This window comes from Salvia splendens, chromosome 14, assembly GCF_004379255.2.
Source record: "Salvia splendens isolate huo1 chromosome 14, SspV2, whole genome shotgun sequence".
NCBI lineage: Eukaryota > Viridiplantae > Streptophyta > Magnoliopsida > Lamiales > Lamiaceae > Salvia > Salvia splendens.
In genome coordinates, this window is record NC_056045.1 from 18,056,409 (window position 1) to 18,073,284 (window position 16,876).

The window sequence follows — 16,876 nt, forward strand, 5'->3', positions numbered from 1 at the left end:
TATTATTCTGTAATATAAATGTATAATGAAGCCTCATGCTAAGATATTTTTTTATGTTCACCCTTATTATACAATTGTGTGGAATATTGTTGATGGCTATAATGAGACGGCTAAGCTTTACCAAATTTGAATCCTATTTCCTCTAATCTTTGGCAGAGTCGCATTTCCTTTCAGTTGTTTCATTGCAGACTGCAGTGCAGTTGAGTTATTCATTTTTTTTTTAAAAAATGATACTCTCTTCATTTGCGAATAAGAGTCCCGTTTTTTTCATTTTAGTCCATCCGTAAATGGGAGTCCCGATTCACTTTTATCATTAATGATAATAGGGTCTCACATTCCACTAATTCATTCCACTCGCATTTCATTTAAAACTAATATATACAAGTGAGACTCATATTTCACTAACTCTTTTCCATCCACTTTTCTTAATATTTCTTAAAACTTGTGCCGCTAAGGAATGAGACTCCTAATAGCGGATCGAAAGAGTACCTTTTTTCTTTCTTATTTTATTTTTCTTTATCTTTCTATTATATTTTAATCCTATTTTATTCTCACTTTATTTAACTCACTTAATACATTTTTTTTAACTATTGTGTCGAAAAGAAATGTCTATGATATAAAGAGACAGAGGTGTATCCCCGTAACCCATAAAAATGTATTGGATGAAAATGAAAATTATGTATTGCCTTGTAAATTAGGGTAAGAAATTATATGGAGTGCTTCAAATACGTGAAAGAGACAGTTAAATGTTGCACCTAGGCATGCACAAGGGTCGTAAACCGCCGGTTCCGGGCCCGAACCGGCGGTTCAAGGGTCGAGAAAATGCCGAACCTGAACCGGCCCGCCTAGCTCCCGGCGGTTCCGGTTCAGGTTCAAAAAACCGGCGGGTTACGCGGCGGTTCAAAACCGCCGGTTTTCGGCTTGAACCGCCGATTCCGGGCCGGTTCGACGAATTTTTATTTTTATTTTTATTTTTTTTTGCATTTTTCAACTTTTCAATTTTAATCAAATTAATTTACACTTTTCAAGTTTGTTTTTGTATGCAATGTGAGTAAATAAAATTGAAAAAAATACGGCTAAAGTTGCAATTTTATTGAAATTGCATGTTTACAAATTACACGTGACAAGTTACAACAATTACAAATTGAAAACATATGGCGGTCTTGAAGTCTTAAACAAAATTTAAATACAAATGAGACTACTAGTGAAGAACTAATTACAAATGACAAGAAATGACGTTGAAGTTCTTAAATGTATAAGTGTATTATATATATACTCTTAACCGGCTAAGAAGATCTTTCTACATAACTAAATTAAGGACACCTTTAGCAATTCAACTTTAAATGTTGAGTTTCGTCTAACAATCAACAATTATAGTAGAATTGTCAAAAGTTTCCCTCATTTAGCCGTATAGAGAAATATACTTCATCGACTAGAGTATATACAAATACAATTATGTAATTGTATTTGCATATTTTTAAAGTAGGAATTAATGGGAAAAAAAAGAAATAAAAGAAAAAGGACTTGAGCTCAACTTAAATTAAAAGGTCGTCGAGATTTTGAGGGACGCGTAGTGCTTTGATCTTGGGCTATTCCCTTGCCCCGATCACCACGTCCCGATCCACCACGAGAAGAAGACATATTGAATATATTGATAAATGAAAAGTAATATTGACTTGGAATGAAATATGTATAAAGTATAAAATAAGTGGTAAATTATGAGCACAACAAATATAGTAGTGAGCAGAAAGTGTAGAATTAAACTTGCGCAATTAGAGAGAATGAGGAGAGAATAGAGAAATGGAGATTGAGAATGAAATCCTTGTTAACACAAGAATGGGGTAAGGAAATATGAAGGAGAAGTGGGGTATTTATAGGAGTAAAATTGGAAGAAATAAAAAAAAATTCAAATTTCAAATTTTCAAATTTTCGGCCGAACCGCCGGTTTACCGCCTGAACCGGTGGTTTTTCCACAAAACCGGCGGGTTGGTCCACGGTTTTCCGACACAAACCGCCGGTTTCTGACCTCACCTAGCCCCTACGCCTGAAAAGCTTCCGGAACCGGCGGAAACCGGTCGGAACCGCCGGTTCAAACCGCGGTTTTCGCCCAAAACCGGCGAACCGCCGGTTCATACCAATCCCTACTTTGAATCCCTACGAACCCCTACGAACCCTATGCCGTTCGACCCTTTGAACCGGCGGTTCGAACCGCCGAACCGCCGGTTCAGGTTCAATATATTGCCGAACCTGAACCGGCCCTTCCGACCCTGCGACCCTTCTGCCGGTTCAACCCGCCGGTTCCGGACCCGGTTCCGGTTCATGAACCGGCGGTTCCGAACCGCCGGTTAACCGCCGGGCCGGGTCGGTTTGTGCATGCCTAGTTGCACCTTTTATTTTGTGATGAAGACCATACTGTCGGCTGGAATCTTTGGAGCATGTGCTTGATTCTATTATCAAATTCCGATATTGCCCTTTCTATTTGAATATAATGACGTATATATCCAATTGCCCACCAACTTCAGCAACTAGAGGCTGCAGACTCTGCAGTAGTAGTTGGATTGGATTAAGATGAGGACAGATTAGGGTAATAGTTATGTTAATAATTCTCATTTTTACACTATTTATTTATTATCTCTTGTTCGTAGTTTTATTTTTATTTTATCAAAAACCGCTATATGATAGTGAATGTTGATCCGTCTTTAGAGTAAAATGTATGAGACTAATTTAATCATAGACAAAACATTTTAACTTATCATATTTCGATATTATCTCATCAAACAATCCCAACATATATATTTTGCCCAATCAAAACTTTGAAATTATGAAATACAAATCACATTACATGTACCGCACGTTCAAAACTAAAACTAAATCCTCACGACACATAACAGTTACATGATGGTTCTAAATAGTACTATTTCCTAAAAATAGAAATTGTTTTCTTTTTAATTCATTTCCTAAAAATGAAAACTCTTCTATTTTAGAAAATAGATCTCACAATAGATTAAATCTAATCTCTACTTTTTTCTATTCCGCTATCTTATGCTATCTATTTATTCTTTTAAATTTACTAATTTTGCATTAAAACCGTGTCATTTTCAAAGTTTTTATTTTTAGAAAATGAAGGCAGTGACGGATAGTAGGATATCCGATATTAGAGCATCCACAATAGTGAACGAGCCGGCGGACGAGCGACCGGCGAGCCGCCGGTCCGTCGCGCTCGTCCACTATTGTGACCCCTCGTCCCTCGTATATCCCGCTCGTCAGCCGTCTCGTCCGCTATTGCGGGCACCCGACGGACGAGCACACGGACAAGTGGTTTTTTGATTTTTTTTAAACTCTATATATACGGCTCGTTTCGGTTCTTTTTCATTCGCACCACTTGTATTAACGAGTTTCTCTTTTTCAACTACATTTCTTGACATCCTGAAATGGCTAGTGGTAGTGGTAGTGGTAGTGGTGGTGCGGGTGATAGTGGTAGTGGCGCGGGCGGTGGTGGCTGGGATAGTGAAGCATCATGGTAAATCCGCGAATAGATACGGGCGTATACGTCCGCTGAGATAATCCGCATGATGAGGGCGGTCTCGCAGCAGCAGCAGCAGCCGGCAATACCTCGCCCCATCCAGCATCGAGTACCCCGGGACAACTTCGCTGCACACCAACAGTTGTTTGAGGACTATTTCAGCGAGCAGCCGCGGTTTGGGGACAACATCTTCCGGCGGCATTTTAGGATGCCCCGAGATCTATTTATGCGTATCGTGAATGCTTTAGAGCATCAGTACAAGTACTTTCGGTTCAAAAGGGATGCGAGTGGCAGACCCGAACACACGCCTCTACAGAAGTGCATTGCTACAATTAGGTAGTTGGCTTATGGAGGTACGGCCAACATGTTCGACGAGTACCTCCATATCGGCGAGACCACTGCCCGCGAATGTCTTCAGTATTTTTGTTAGGGCGTCATTCAAATATTCGGGGAGACGTACCTACGGAAGCCTAGCCCAAGACTGTCAGGAACTGATGGATATGCATGGGACGATGCACGGGTTTCCTGGGATGTTGGGCAGTATAAATTGCATGCATTGAGAGTGGAAGAACTGCCCTACCGCCTGGAAGGGTCACTACACGACCGACTTCAAAGGCAAGAATCCGACGATGATCCTCGAAGCCGTAGCTGACTACCGGCTTTGAATTTGGCATGCATATTTTGGGGTCGCCGGAGGGAACAACGACGTCAACGTCCTTCAGTCGTCGCCCCTTTTCAACGAGCAGTGCCAGGGCGTTGGTCTGACCATCAGTTTTGTCGCCAACGACAACCAGCATCATATGAGCTACTATTTGGCGGATGGGATATACCCTAGGTGGCCCGTCTTTGTGAAGACGATCAGATGTCCGCTCGAAGATAAGAAGGTCTACTTTGCGAGCCGACAGGAGGCAGCGCGCAAGGATGTGGAGCGGTCATTTGGTGTCACGCCCGCATTTTTTAAGGATAGAAAACACGGTTGATCGCGACTAGGGGAGGATTAAAGAAGCGGGGAAGAAAGGGGAAAACATACACATTTGACCAAAAATTTAATAACTGGATTAACTTTGAAAACGTCATAATATTATCCTAACAATAATACCAACTCTAAGTAAATAAAGAATGGACAATTTTCAAACGAGTAAGACTCTCCATGAATAAACAATTCTAAAGAAAAGGACTCTTAGCGGAAGCGTTCAAGACACGGAAAATGCCGAGTATGAAGACACGACAAATCCAACAATTATTAATCATGACAAAACAATCCATGAACTCTGCTCAACATCCTCCACGTCCATCGCCGCTCAATCTGCACATTAAGAAAAACAATATGCAGGGCTGAGTACTTGATGCACTCGGTGGACACATGCCAAAACATAGTTTGTCAAGCCATAATCAAGTGACCTTGGGGTTTTAATTAAAAGAAACCCAAGTACATCAAAAACATATATTTCACAAGTTCGGTCGGCCAACCATTTTCCATCCACATTCACCATCACCATATCTGAACATACATGACAAGGAACGTGGCCATGAACCAAGTCACTAGACCGGCCAACTCCAAAGAGATAGCACACGATCTACGGGGTGTACACTAGTCCGAGCAGAGTTTGCGGCCCTACTGGGACCCGAATTCGATTAAACATACATGGCAAAAGCCACTTCAAATAGGTTCATCAAAACACAAAACATGGCAAGATAAACATTTTCCACCTCCTTTCACATAAAAATATATTTAGGACATAGTCCTTATTTAAAAAAGAAAGTCCACCTCAAAAGCTTACTCCTCAATCACTTTATGTTCCCACCGCTAACAACGTGCACAAGCTCACCATTTTCGAAATAACATGATATGCAAAAATCAGACTTTGCAAAATAAATTAATTTTTAAAAAATGCATGCATTCTAAGTGTGTGCTCCATTTATCCTTGTCCACATATAGATAAACTTCATACATTAAACTCTGTCCAACAACGGATCTGGAATTAGCAAACAGATTAAATACGACGGTCCCAACCAATACTCATTTCTTTCGATTTTCACTAATCTGTAATAGGCCAAAAGATTCAATTCCAACCTCATAACTTAGATAATACATAAACTGATTCAGCCACCAATTAAACAAATAATGAAGATCAGAAAATACATAAACTGATTCAGCCACCAATTAAACAAATAATGAAGAGAAAAGAGTCAGTAGCTAAAAAAAACTCTCAGCCACCATACTGCCAACCCACACAACAATTTAGCTGGCAAATAATAATAAAACTAAAGAAATAATACAACTAACAATAAAACTAATATTAAAACCAACGAAATGGAAATGATCAGTATCATAAAAGTTAATAAAACTAAAGAAATGAGAAGGATAAGTGTCAGTACATATACTCTCATTCTCGCCACCCTCTGTTCTTCGTCTCTCTCTTTTTTCATCATTCTCAAAATTCTCTCTCTGGAATAAATCTAAAATTTACAATTCAGAAACTACAAGCTCATCTCCCTCCTTATTTCGACCATAACAGTTTCTCTCTGTCTCTCTCGGCCTCTCCTCTTGAATTCAAAACGGAAACAGACTGAAATTCTCATCCCTCTCTGCGGTAAGTCCCTCTCCCCTTTTCCCCAAACTGAATCTTTTATTAAGTTTTCTAATTTGTTCGATTCAAACATTTTTTTTTGGGCAGACAAGGGAATTTTATGAATTGGAATTGCAGAGAAACACAAAAGGCACCTTCTAAGCATTAAAGATCGAAGCTTTAGAAGGGAGTATCATCATTCAACAAGTTTCAGAAAAATTACAGTGAATATGTGAAACTACCGTGAATATGTGAAACTATGGAATGAAATAGAGTGCTGAGAGTTTAGGGATTAATGGGTATACCTTTGGTATGGAACGAAAATTGCTCAAACAGAAGGTATTGAAAAAAAAAATCACGCTCCCTCGGTTTCTCCTTCACACTGTGATGTTTGAGATTTTTGGTTATGGAATCAACAAGTATTGGAGATTTTCATATTCAATGGAAGGAGAAGAAATTACCTTCACGGAAGAGGAGAAAACTGCACTAGGTTTTTCTCACAGATTTTTCTCGGATGGGGAAGACGTGAATGTGGGATATTAAACTGATGGATATTGATTTATTTGGTTGTTGGAGAGATTTTAGGTTTTGGTGAATAAGGAAAACATGTAGAAGGGTTTAGAGGAAGGGATTTATGTTGGCTGCAGGAATTCAATAGGAATTATGAATAAATGGCTATATTAAAAGTAGCCCAATTGCATAAGGATAAATGGGTTAAGAAAAATAGACAAAAGTGATAGGCCCAAAAATATATAATTTTAGTACATTGATTAAATTGTGGTGTTTTATTATTTTAGTACTTTGGTGTTATTCCAAGTACATTGTAAACGAACACCCAAATTTTCCCATCGACGACTCTCACGTCAATCTCGTCGACAACTTACACCACACAATTAATCAACAATAACTCAAGCATTCACTATTTCCATTCACAACCAATCGAAACAAACACGGTATTTTATTCAAGGTCTATCACTCGCTTGTTCTTAAAACAAAAATCTTAACTTAAAAAGATAAAAATAAAAGCGGGTATTAAACCCTAGGTGGCCCGTCTTTGTGAAGACGATCAGATGTCCGCTCGAAGATAAGAAGGTCTACTTTGAGAGCCGACAGGAGGCAGCGCGCAAGGATGTGAAGCGGCCATTTGGTGTGCTCCAGGCTCGATGGGCGGTGGTGAAAGGTCTAACCCCTTTGTGGTATGACGATCGCATTGCTGATATCATGTACGCGTGTATTATCATGCACAACATAATTGTCGAACAAGAAAGTCAAGAACTGACTGATTGGATCAATGAAGATGCCGCCGGGCCAAGCCACGGCGTGGCCACCACCAATGTACGCATTGGGATACCTCATGATGACGCCGGGCGGCTCCAAGCCGATGCCGACCTACGCCAACAAGAAGCCCATATTCGACTCCAGCAGGATATAATTGAAGAGTTGTGGGCGCGGAAGAATGCACGTTGATAATATGATGTAATTGTTTTTTTAATTGTATTTTTTTAATGTTTTTAATTTATAATGAAATTATGATGGAATTTTTCTCGTATTCGTGTCGAATTTTGAATTTCGTATTAAATTCAGTATAAAAATATGAAATTGTGTTGTTGGGAAGTCCTAGTGCTTGTCCTAGTGCTAGTCAAATATTGTGAAGTGGGAAGTCATAGTGATGTGGCAGTGGGGTGAGAAGTCCTTATGATATGACAGAATGTGCTTTTGAAAAGTTCTAGTGCTAGTCCGTGGAGAAGTCTTTGCTATATCGTGGATGCTTATGCGAAAAAATAAGTAAACTATTAAGACAATTAAGATGAGTTCACATAAAATTGAGGCAACACATGACAATTACATATTGTATTTTAATCTTTTGAATAAAAATTAGGCAAAAAAAATGTTGAAGAAGAAGCGAGCAACACAACCTGTTTGTGGAAAGCAGCAGACACAACTAACCTTCAGAAAAACTTGTTTGACAATGATTACACCAACCCCAATAAAACTAAAATAAAATGAAAAAAGAAAAAAAAAAATCACCTACCAAACTCCTACTCTCTCTACATACTATAAAATCCAATCTGCAATTCCAGTTTGTTGCAGAGCTATCCTCTCCCACATTTCCCCCAAATTGATTGAGAGAGAGTGACGATGGCTGCTTTGCCCAACACCGCTGCCTTCTCCTCCAAATCCGTCATCATCCAGCCCCAATCTCTCCTCCCCGCCCATTCCCCTTCACTCCCCTGCGCCCGCCGCCGTATCTCCGCCGTGAACGCTGCGGAGCCGGCCAAGGCCGCCGCGGTGGCGCCGGCGCCGGCGCCTTCCTCCTCAGCCGTGTGGACCCCGCTCACATGGAAAACTAAGAATGCTCTTCAGCTCCCTGAGTATCCCGATGCGGCGGAGCTAGAGTCGGTGCTCCACACCATGGCGGCCTACCCGCCCCTGGTATTCGCCGGAGAGGTCCGCAGCCTCGAGGATCGCCTCGCCGAGGCCGCCGTCGGAAATGCCTTCCTCCTCCAGGGCGGCGACTGCGCCGAGAGTTTCAAGGAATTCAGCGCTAACAACATTCGCGACACCTTCAGGATTCTCCTCCAGATGAGCGTCGTCCTCTCCTTCGGTGGTCAATTGCCGGTTATCAAGGTGAAATTTCCGGCATTGATTTTTCAATCGAATGTATTCATTGCTAGATTAGGTTAACGAATTGCTGATTTTAGATCTGGATTAGTACATCGAAGCTACCGAAATGAAGGTCTCAATTAACATGATAGGCAGATGCTTACAATTCGGGGGTTTCAATTCCATTCAAAATAAACTCTGAACGTTTATTGGTTTGACCTACATTTGCTTTAAATTAGTAGTATAAGAACAATTTGTGTTTTCATGCCTTTTTTTCGAGTAGACGATCAAGCATGCTCTTGTTATGCTAGGCTATTGAGAATTCAAATTGCTAAATTCTCATTAATTTGACAAGTGGATTTGTATCAAGGTGTTTTGACAGTGACTAATAGTTGTGTGGATGGTCTTCACTAGGTTGGGAGGATGGCTGGGCAGTTTGCCAAACCAAGATCAGACCCTATGGAGGAGAAGGATGGAGTTAAGCTGCCTAGTTACAAGGGTGATAACATTAACGGCGATGCCTTCACGGCAGAATCAAGAATCCCGGATCCTCACAGGATGATCAGGGCCTACTGCCAGGCTGCATCGACCCTTAACCTTCTCAGAGCCTTTGCTACAGGAGGTTATGCAGCAATGCAGAGAGTTACTCAGTGGAATCTTGATTTTGTCGAGAACAGCGAACAGGGCGACAGGTGTGTCATAATGAATGGCATTGAAACGATCAGCGTTCGATAGTATGATCTCATTTTGTGAATTGTTTGGATAATAGTACAATATATAGGCCGTTCATTTGCTAAAAGTCCGTGTTTGAATGGTTCAATAGGTATCAAGAACTGGCTCACCGGGTTGACGAAGCCTTGGGGTTCATGGAGGCTGCTGGACTCACAATCGACCACCCTGTGATGTCAACGACAGAGTTTTGGACTTCCCATGAATGTTTGCTTCTGCCTTATGAACAGGCACTCACCCGTCAAGATTCAACGACTGGTCTATACTACGGCTGCTCAGCCCACATGCTCTGGGTTGGTGAACGTACCAGGCAGCTTGACGGTGCACATGTCGAATTCTTGAGAGGAGTTTCTAACCCTCTGGGCATCAAGGTAGATATCTTGAACACACAGTTGTGGAAGTAATTCTTACCAATTTACACAACATATATGTATGGAATCCAATTTGCAGGTGAGCCAAAAGATGGACCCCAAGGAACTTAATAAACTCATCGACATCTTGAATCCAACCAACAAGCCAGGAAGGATTACTGTCATTGTCAGAATGGGTGCTGAGAATATGAGAGTCAAGCTGCCTCATTTGGTGAGGGCAGTCCGTGGAGCCGGCCAAATTGTCACCTGGGTATGCGACCCTATGCACGGAAACACTATCAAGGCACCTTGCGGACTCAAGACCCGTGCTTTTGATGCAATCTTGGTATGTTCGCTTTCTTTCCTCGTCATCACATATAAATTCGGTTTGAACTTAATTGATAGGTTTTGATCATCGTGTTATTTATTTTCGTCAAAGCAAAAGAGATTGTAAATGAATCATATACCATAAGAATTAGACCACTTGATGTACAGATACATTGGTCTAATAAAATACAAGTTGAGACATTTTGTTATAAGGAAAAGTCCAGAATGCGGTAGACTGTTGACATCAACATTAGTCAATACCTTGAAGAAATCGTGTGGGGTTTGCCCATTTTAAAATGGTTGTACCAATTTTGACTATGAATAGTAAAATTGCTTCTATAATAAAAAATTCTCGAGCTACCACATTTTTTAGTTGAGATGGTTGAACAATAGTTAGGTGTGGCATTATTTGAGCTGTTGCTTTCTTTGTTGACTCATTTAGTAGTAATGTTTTTGTTTGGCATATTCGCAGGCGGAGGTGAGGGCTTTCTTCGATGTTCACGAGCAAGAAGGCAGCCACCCTGGTGGAATCCATTTGGAGATGACCGGACAGAACGTGACAGAGTGCATCGGAGGATCAAGGACAGTGACATTTGACGATCTGAGCTCACGCTACCGCACACACTGCGACCCGAGACTGAATGCATCGCAGTCACTGGAACTGGCCTTCATCGTTTCGGAGAGGTTGAGGAAGAAGAGGATGGCAGCTCAACCTCTCCTTTCTTAGATTTTCTACACTAGATAAATTATATAGTAGCAACTGAGGTTCAATATTTGAATGCAAGTGGGTAAGTACAACAACAGTCTAGTCTAGTGGAATATGCTTTGTGTTATATGGTATTCAAGTGGTATTTATTTTATCTTTAATTTGTGAATAAAGAGATTTTCTGTATTCTTTTGGAATAAATCACGTGGTTGCATTTTTGTCTCGTGGTCACTCTCTCATCTCATGTACTACTCCTACTATCTAATTTAATTATTTAATATCGTGCTTCTGTTGTAACATGAATGAAACCTGAGGTTGATGGTACATTGATCCAGACATTGCCATGTATTTATTTATCTTATAACAATGCTTTCACATCACTGATCTTTGTTTCAAACTAAGCAATAAATTTTATACTCATATTTGAGACTAGACTTTTTGGCCCGTAGCTAAAGAAATGGACATTGAGTTTGTTAAATAAATAGATAAAAAAAGTAACAGATGGAAAAAATAAAGAGAAGAAAGTAAAAAGGGAATAAAATAGAACGAATAAAGTAAGAGAGAGTAAAGTAAGAGAGAGAAAAAGATTACTCCTTCTGTTCCATAGTAATAGAGTCATTTTGTCATTTTGGTACGTTCCATAGCAATAGAGTCATTTCTCTTTTTAGTAAAAGTAAACACATTTTTCCACACCTACTTTACTCTCTCTTACTTTTTTCTCTCTTCATTAGGGCTAGGGAAAAATATCGAAAAAATGATATATCGCTCGTATCGTATTGAAAATTATCAAAAAATTATCGAATTTTCGGTATATCGTAATTTTCGATACGATACAATATCGTATCGTAAGTTTTCAATACGATAACGATATGAATTTCCTTATATCGCGATATATCGTTTTATTTCGAATATACGATATATATCGATATTTTCGATATATCGAATTATATCGAAACATAATGAAATTCAATACATATTAAAGTTTAAAATCATCTCCCTATATATATATATATACCCCAATATATATAGGGGAGCGTTATTCTCCTTTTCACATCTTAGATCCTTTTTCCTTCTTAATATTACGCGTTAGATGTAAGGCATCAACGAATCAGATTGATTCTATAAAACTGGTTCCGTGTTGCATTATAGAATGTGGTTGTATGCATTACAGGGTTATTATTGACATTTGACGGAAAAGTAACTGCCACATTTTGGTATCTGTATATAATTGACTATATAATGCACAATATGTGAACTGCAATGCATACGAATAAGATGTACCATGTTATGATGTTTGGACACACGTTTCTTGTTTCCCCTAAAGGTTTAATAAGCTTAGGGGCTAGGGTATACTACGTAGACACGTATGTAATCTTCACATGGTAACGAGTAATGAATATAATTGACTATATAATGCACAATTTGTGAACTGCAATGCATACGAACAAGATGTGCTGTGTTATGATGTTTGACACACGTTTCTTGTTTCCCCTAAGGGTTTAATAAGATTAGGGGCTAGGGTATAGTACGTACGCATTAATAACAAATTATAAAACGATACGAATAATTCACCAAATTGTCACGAGTAATGGATGTTATTAACTATATAATGCACAATATGTGAACTGCAATGCATACGAATAAGATGTACCATGTTATGATGTTTGACACACGTTTCTTGTTTCCCCTAAGGGTTTAATAAGCTTAGGGGCTAGGGTATAGTACGTAGACATTACTAACAAATTGTTGTTATTGGAATATACGTATGTGCATTATTTGGTTTAGGTAGTGCATTATGTAGCTGTTAATTGTCATTATCTCAGTATATTATGCATTATTAGAGGTATTGTGTATATGGGTTAATCAACGGATTGAAGATTACATACGTGCATTTAGTAATGTCTACGTAACACTCAGTGAATTAGAATACGTAACACTCAGTGAATTAGATAAAGGGCAGACAGGCAAATCATAAGGCACACCAATTCCAACAATTTGGACTACTTTGTCATCTCAAAATAAATTCACAAACAAACTTATAATTCAGCAATACATATACATATTTACTATCCCCATTTTAACAACACAAAATACACTTTATCAGAAACCCTATATATCAACAAAATGCACTACTAACCTTAATCTGGAAAATTGTTCAAGATATCTTCTGCCCAAAATTAGGTAAAATTTGAGTAAATTTCAAATTTAGGAATTTGTAAGTGGTAAAATTTAATTACATGGAGCATTTTCAAATTCTGTGAAATTATACTCTCTCTAACCCTCCGTCCCAAGGTAGTTGAGACATTCTTTTGGACACGTGATTTAAGAAATTGTTGTATTAAAGGTTAAAGTGGAGAAATAAAGTAAGTGAGAGAAAATTTTTTCCAAAAAAAATGATTCATGTACCTTGAGACAACTGAAAAAAGAATACGAGTTAAATACCTTGAGATGAAGAGATTCTCAGATTCGTAATCAGTTACGCATAATGCATAATTCATACCACAGAACTACAAAAAGCGTACCATTTAAGGTATCTAGTTCCCACTTATGCCCATTTCAAGAATTTTGTCGGCAATTCGTGGTGGCATCCGCTTTCGGTGGCTCATCTTGCGGTCGTTGTTGATCCTCTTAATATCTTAATACTAATTTAAAGTTATACTCCCTTCGTCTACCAATACAAGGAGAGTTTTTACAATCCAGAGTCTTTTCCCTAGTGGCAAAAGGCTAAGACATTGTTGACTTAGGTGTCAAGTTCGAGCCCTCTTATCCACATTAGTGGAACTGAATTTCCTCCCGATCTTTTATATGCGTAGGGCCAAGTGGGAGCCAAGCCGTAAGGCCAGACAGGATGGGGGTTTATGGAATATGGGGCCGCAGTGCGGTGAAATCAGTCACTATAAATAGTTTACCCAACACAGTTTAGTATATGTGAGTTAGTCAAGTGGTAGAGAGGTTATTGTTTGAGGCCAAAGGTCTCAGGTTCGAGGCCTCTATGAGAGTTTTGACCCGAGACAGATTTTAAGAAATGTAGTAGAAAGTTGGTTGAAAAGGTTAGCTGAAAGTGGGTCATCTCTGCTTTTATATATTAGTTTATATAATAAAATGTGAATGAGAATAATTTAGTAGAATGGAGGATCCAAAACCAAAAAATAGTAAAAAGCAAATGGAAAGTTTATTGGTGGACAGATAAAGATGACAAAATTGAGTTTATATAATAAAATGTGAATGGGAATAATTTAGTGGAATGGAGGATCCATAACCAAAAAATAGTAAAAAACAAATGGAAAGTTTATTGGTGGACAGATAAAGATGGCAAAATGGAAAGTTTATTGGTGGACGGAGGGAGTACTAATTACTATGAGGTATCCTTTTGCACAAATGCCCCTCCTTCTCCCCTTTCTTCCCTCACAGAGACAATCACCTTAAAGGCAACAACGACAATAGTTTCAATATTTATGATTATCTATCAGTTTTCGAACTCCTACGTTTAACTATCTCAGCTGTCGTCTCCTTATATGTAGCAAGCACTATAACAGTAAGCTACGGTGTGCAAAAAGATATGTAGCTCGGGAGCGAAGTTTTTGTATGGCATTGTGTGGTTTTGGTGGTAAGGCCACCCATCACCAAAATCCATTCATTCACTACCCTACACCCTAAACCATTCTTCCACTTAACTATATATTTGCACAAATTTTATTTATATTAATTAAAATTTACTTAATTTAAATTGGCAATTCACTAAAAATACTTACTTAGAGAGGCAAAAAACTACACAATACAAATCCTTAAAAAAATAAATATTCACATAATTAAAATCTTAAAAACAAAAAATTACATATTAAAAATCCTTAAAAAATACTCCCTCTGTCCCCCATTAACAGTCCACTTTGGTTTCAGCACATGTTATAAAAAATGTAAAGGAAAGTGAGTGAAAAAATTAATGAAATATGAGTTTCACTTTTGTATATTTGTTTTTATAATAAAATGTGAGTGAAATGAGTTAATAGAACGTGAGACCTACTTACCATTTTATGGTAAAAAGTGAAAGTGGACAATAATGGGGGATGGCCGAAAATGACAAAAGTGAATAATTAATAGGGGACGAAGAGAGTAAAAAATAAATTACATAATTAAATAAGTCGCTACATAGGAATGGAGTTGCAAGAGTTATAGTTTAAATAAGTGTGTCTGCTAGACAGGAATGGGCTTACAAGCCGTTTAATTTATATAAAAGTTTTTTGTCTACATCAGGGCGTCGCCGGAAACGTAATGGAAGTACCAATGCCTATAGCAGTGGCAGTTGGAGTGGGACTGGAAACGGTATACGACGCAAGCTCGTCCAGCTCTCTATCAACCTCCCTTACTACATCGCCGGATATTGATTCATGGCCACCGCTGCATCACGCCCGCATAGCATGTTGCAGCGGCCTTGGGCCACTTGCTCGCCTATCATTGAAATAGCCTTGTCGGCTATATCACTCAAGAAGGCCACCTTCACATAAATCAAATTTTTCATTCTTTCTTACCGTAAGAGCATCCACAACGGATGCATAGTGTGTAAGTTCGATGAGTGGGTGGGTAGAGTTTGGGTCTCAATTTTTTATTTAATCCGGAAAAAATTATAAATACGCACATCCTCATATATGTTGCTCATACTCGTTAAGAAGATTAAAATCATATCATGGTGGGTGGGTGACTGAAAACGTTGTGTACTGGAAATTCGCACGATGACTTGAAATTAGCACGGTGCTTGCGACATCGTCGCAATGTTGGACGATGGTTTTTGGGTCTCTGAAATCTTCTTCCTAAAATATGTCGGTCTTTCTTTGCAGATTTTGTAATCCTGGTCAACTCCTTATTCTTCCACACCTCCTTCTAAACCCTAAATTAGTAATGTTCTTTCTAAAACACATCCTGAATCTGAAGTAAGAATAATCCAACTGGAATACCTAATAGTCTTTTCATTTTGGAAATTGGAATTGAAAGTTTTGTTGACAATGATGAATATATTTAAATTCTATTGACAATCTTGAGTAATTTTGTAACAACGTTATTCTTGGCTTCTTAAAATATTTTTATACCTATTATCCTTTTTTTCTTTCTTTTCTACATATTTTTTTTATAGTGATAATAATAAAAGGAATGAAAATAAGCATTAAGATGTTATGTTATATTACTCCATCCGTCTCTCATTAATTGACACTGTTTGATTTGACACGAGTTTAAAGAAATGTAGTGAAAAGTGAGTGGAAAAAATTAGTGAAACATGAGTCCTATTTTAATGTATTATTTTTATAATAAAAATGTGAGTTACTACTATTAGTTAATGGAGTGTGAGATACACTACCAAAAGTAGTAAAAAGTAAAGATGTCAATTAGGAGACAAAATGAAAAATGAAATTTGTGGCAATTAAAGGGGACAAAGGAAAGTACTATAATATCATATAAAGTTCAATAAGGATAACAGTATTAGTTAAATGTATAAAATATGACATTATATATAATTGAATATTTACATTGTGCAAGAAGTGAGATTAGTACCCCATATCTTCTTAATGTGAAACGCATTTTCCAACTAATTTCATTATATGAATACTTGATAAGAATTGTATTCAATTAGATGATATAGTGGTTTAAATTCAAATGACCTAGAACCCCCATGCCCCAAGGCTTAGTCCACCATTTTCAAGATTTTGAGTTTTTATTTTGCATTTTATACACTTGATGACTTGATTATTGTTTGGTGTTCAAAAGGAACATTGACATTTTTAAAACGGATCATGTTAAATATGGCTTATGAAACAAAAGACATACTGATTAAGTTTACACTACATAATATATGTATTTTCAGTTTAATCAATTAAATCCAAAATATCATAAAAACCTCAATCTACCATTATTAAAATATGCTATTACCTTCGTCCACGAAAAATTAACTAGTTTTAACATTTTGAGTCATCTATTAAAATTAGACTAAGCCCAAATATGGAAAGTTTTCAACAAATAATAATCATACGTATCATTTATAATATGGACTCCATAATCCACTAACAATCATTCCAATACC

At 38.0% G+C, this 16,876-nt stretch overlaps 1 protein-coding gene and 1 long non-coding RNA gene across 2 annotated transcripts; one reads left to right on the forward strand and one right to left on the reverse strand.

The window, feature by feature from the left end:
• Positions 1-4,556: 4,556 nt before the first annotated feature.
• Positions 4,557-6,722, reverse strand: LOC121763994. The gene is made up of 3 exons (XR_006042540.1): positions 6,555-6,722; positions 6,399-6,475; positions 4,557-4,829 (listed from the first exon to the last, which is right to left on the reverse strand). It is a non-coding gene; the product is annotated as an uncharacterized LOC121763994 (long non-coding RNA).
• A 1,439-nt stretch (positions 6,723-8,161) lies between these two features.
• Positions 8,162-11,027, forward strand: LOC121763774 (phospho-2-dehydro-3-deoxyheptonate aldolase 2, chloroplastic-like). The gene is made up of 5 exons (XM_042159854.1): positions 8,162-8,721; positions 9,112-9,389; positions 9,521-9,797; positions 9,877-10,122; positions 10,576-11,027. Exons 1-5 carry the CDS (start codon positions 8,233-8,235, stop codon positions 10,828-10,830), a joined length of 1,545 nt encoding a protein of 514 aa, XP_042015788.1. The 5' UTR covers positions 8,162-8,232; the 3' UTR covers positions 10,831-11,027.
• The last annotated feature ends 5,849 nt before the right edge of the window (positions 11,028-16,876 follow it).

What these genes read in the sequence shown, in the direction of transcription:
- LOC121763774 (XM_042159854.1), top strand. Translation starts at nt 8,233, where the DNA reads ATGGCTGCTTTGCCCAACACCGCTGCCTTCTCCTCCAAATCCGTCATC. An exon ending in GTCAATTGCCGGTTATCAAG is followed by an intron (nt 8,722 to 9,111) that starts GTGAAATTTCCG and finishes GGTCTTCACTAG; the next exon opens with GTTGGGAGGATGGCTGGGCA. An exon ending in GTGCTTTTGATGCAATCTTG is followed by an intron (nt 10,123 to 10,575) that starts GTATGTTCGCTT and finishes GCATATTCGCAG; the next exon opens with GCGGAGGTGAGGGCTTTCTT.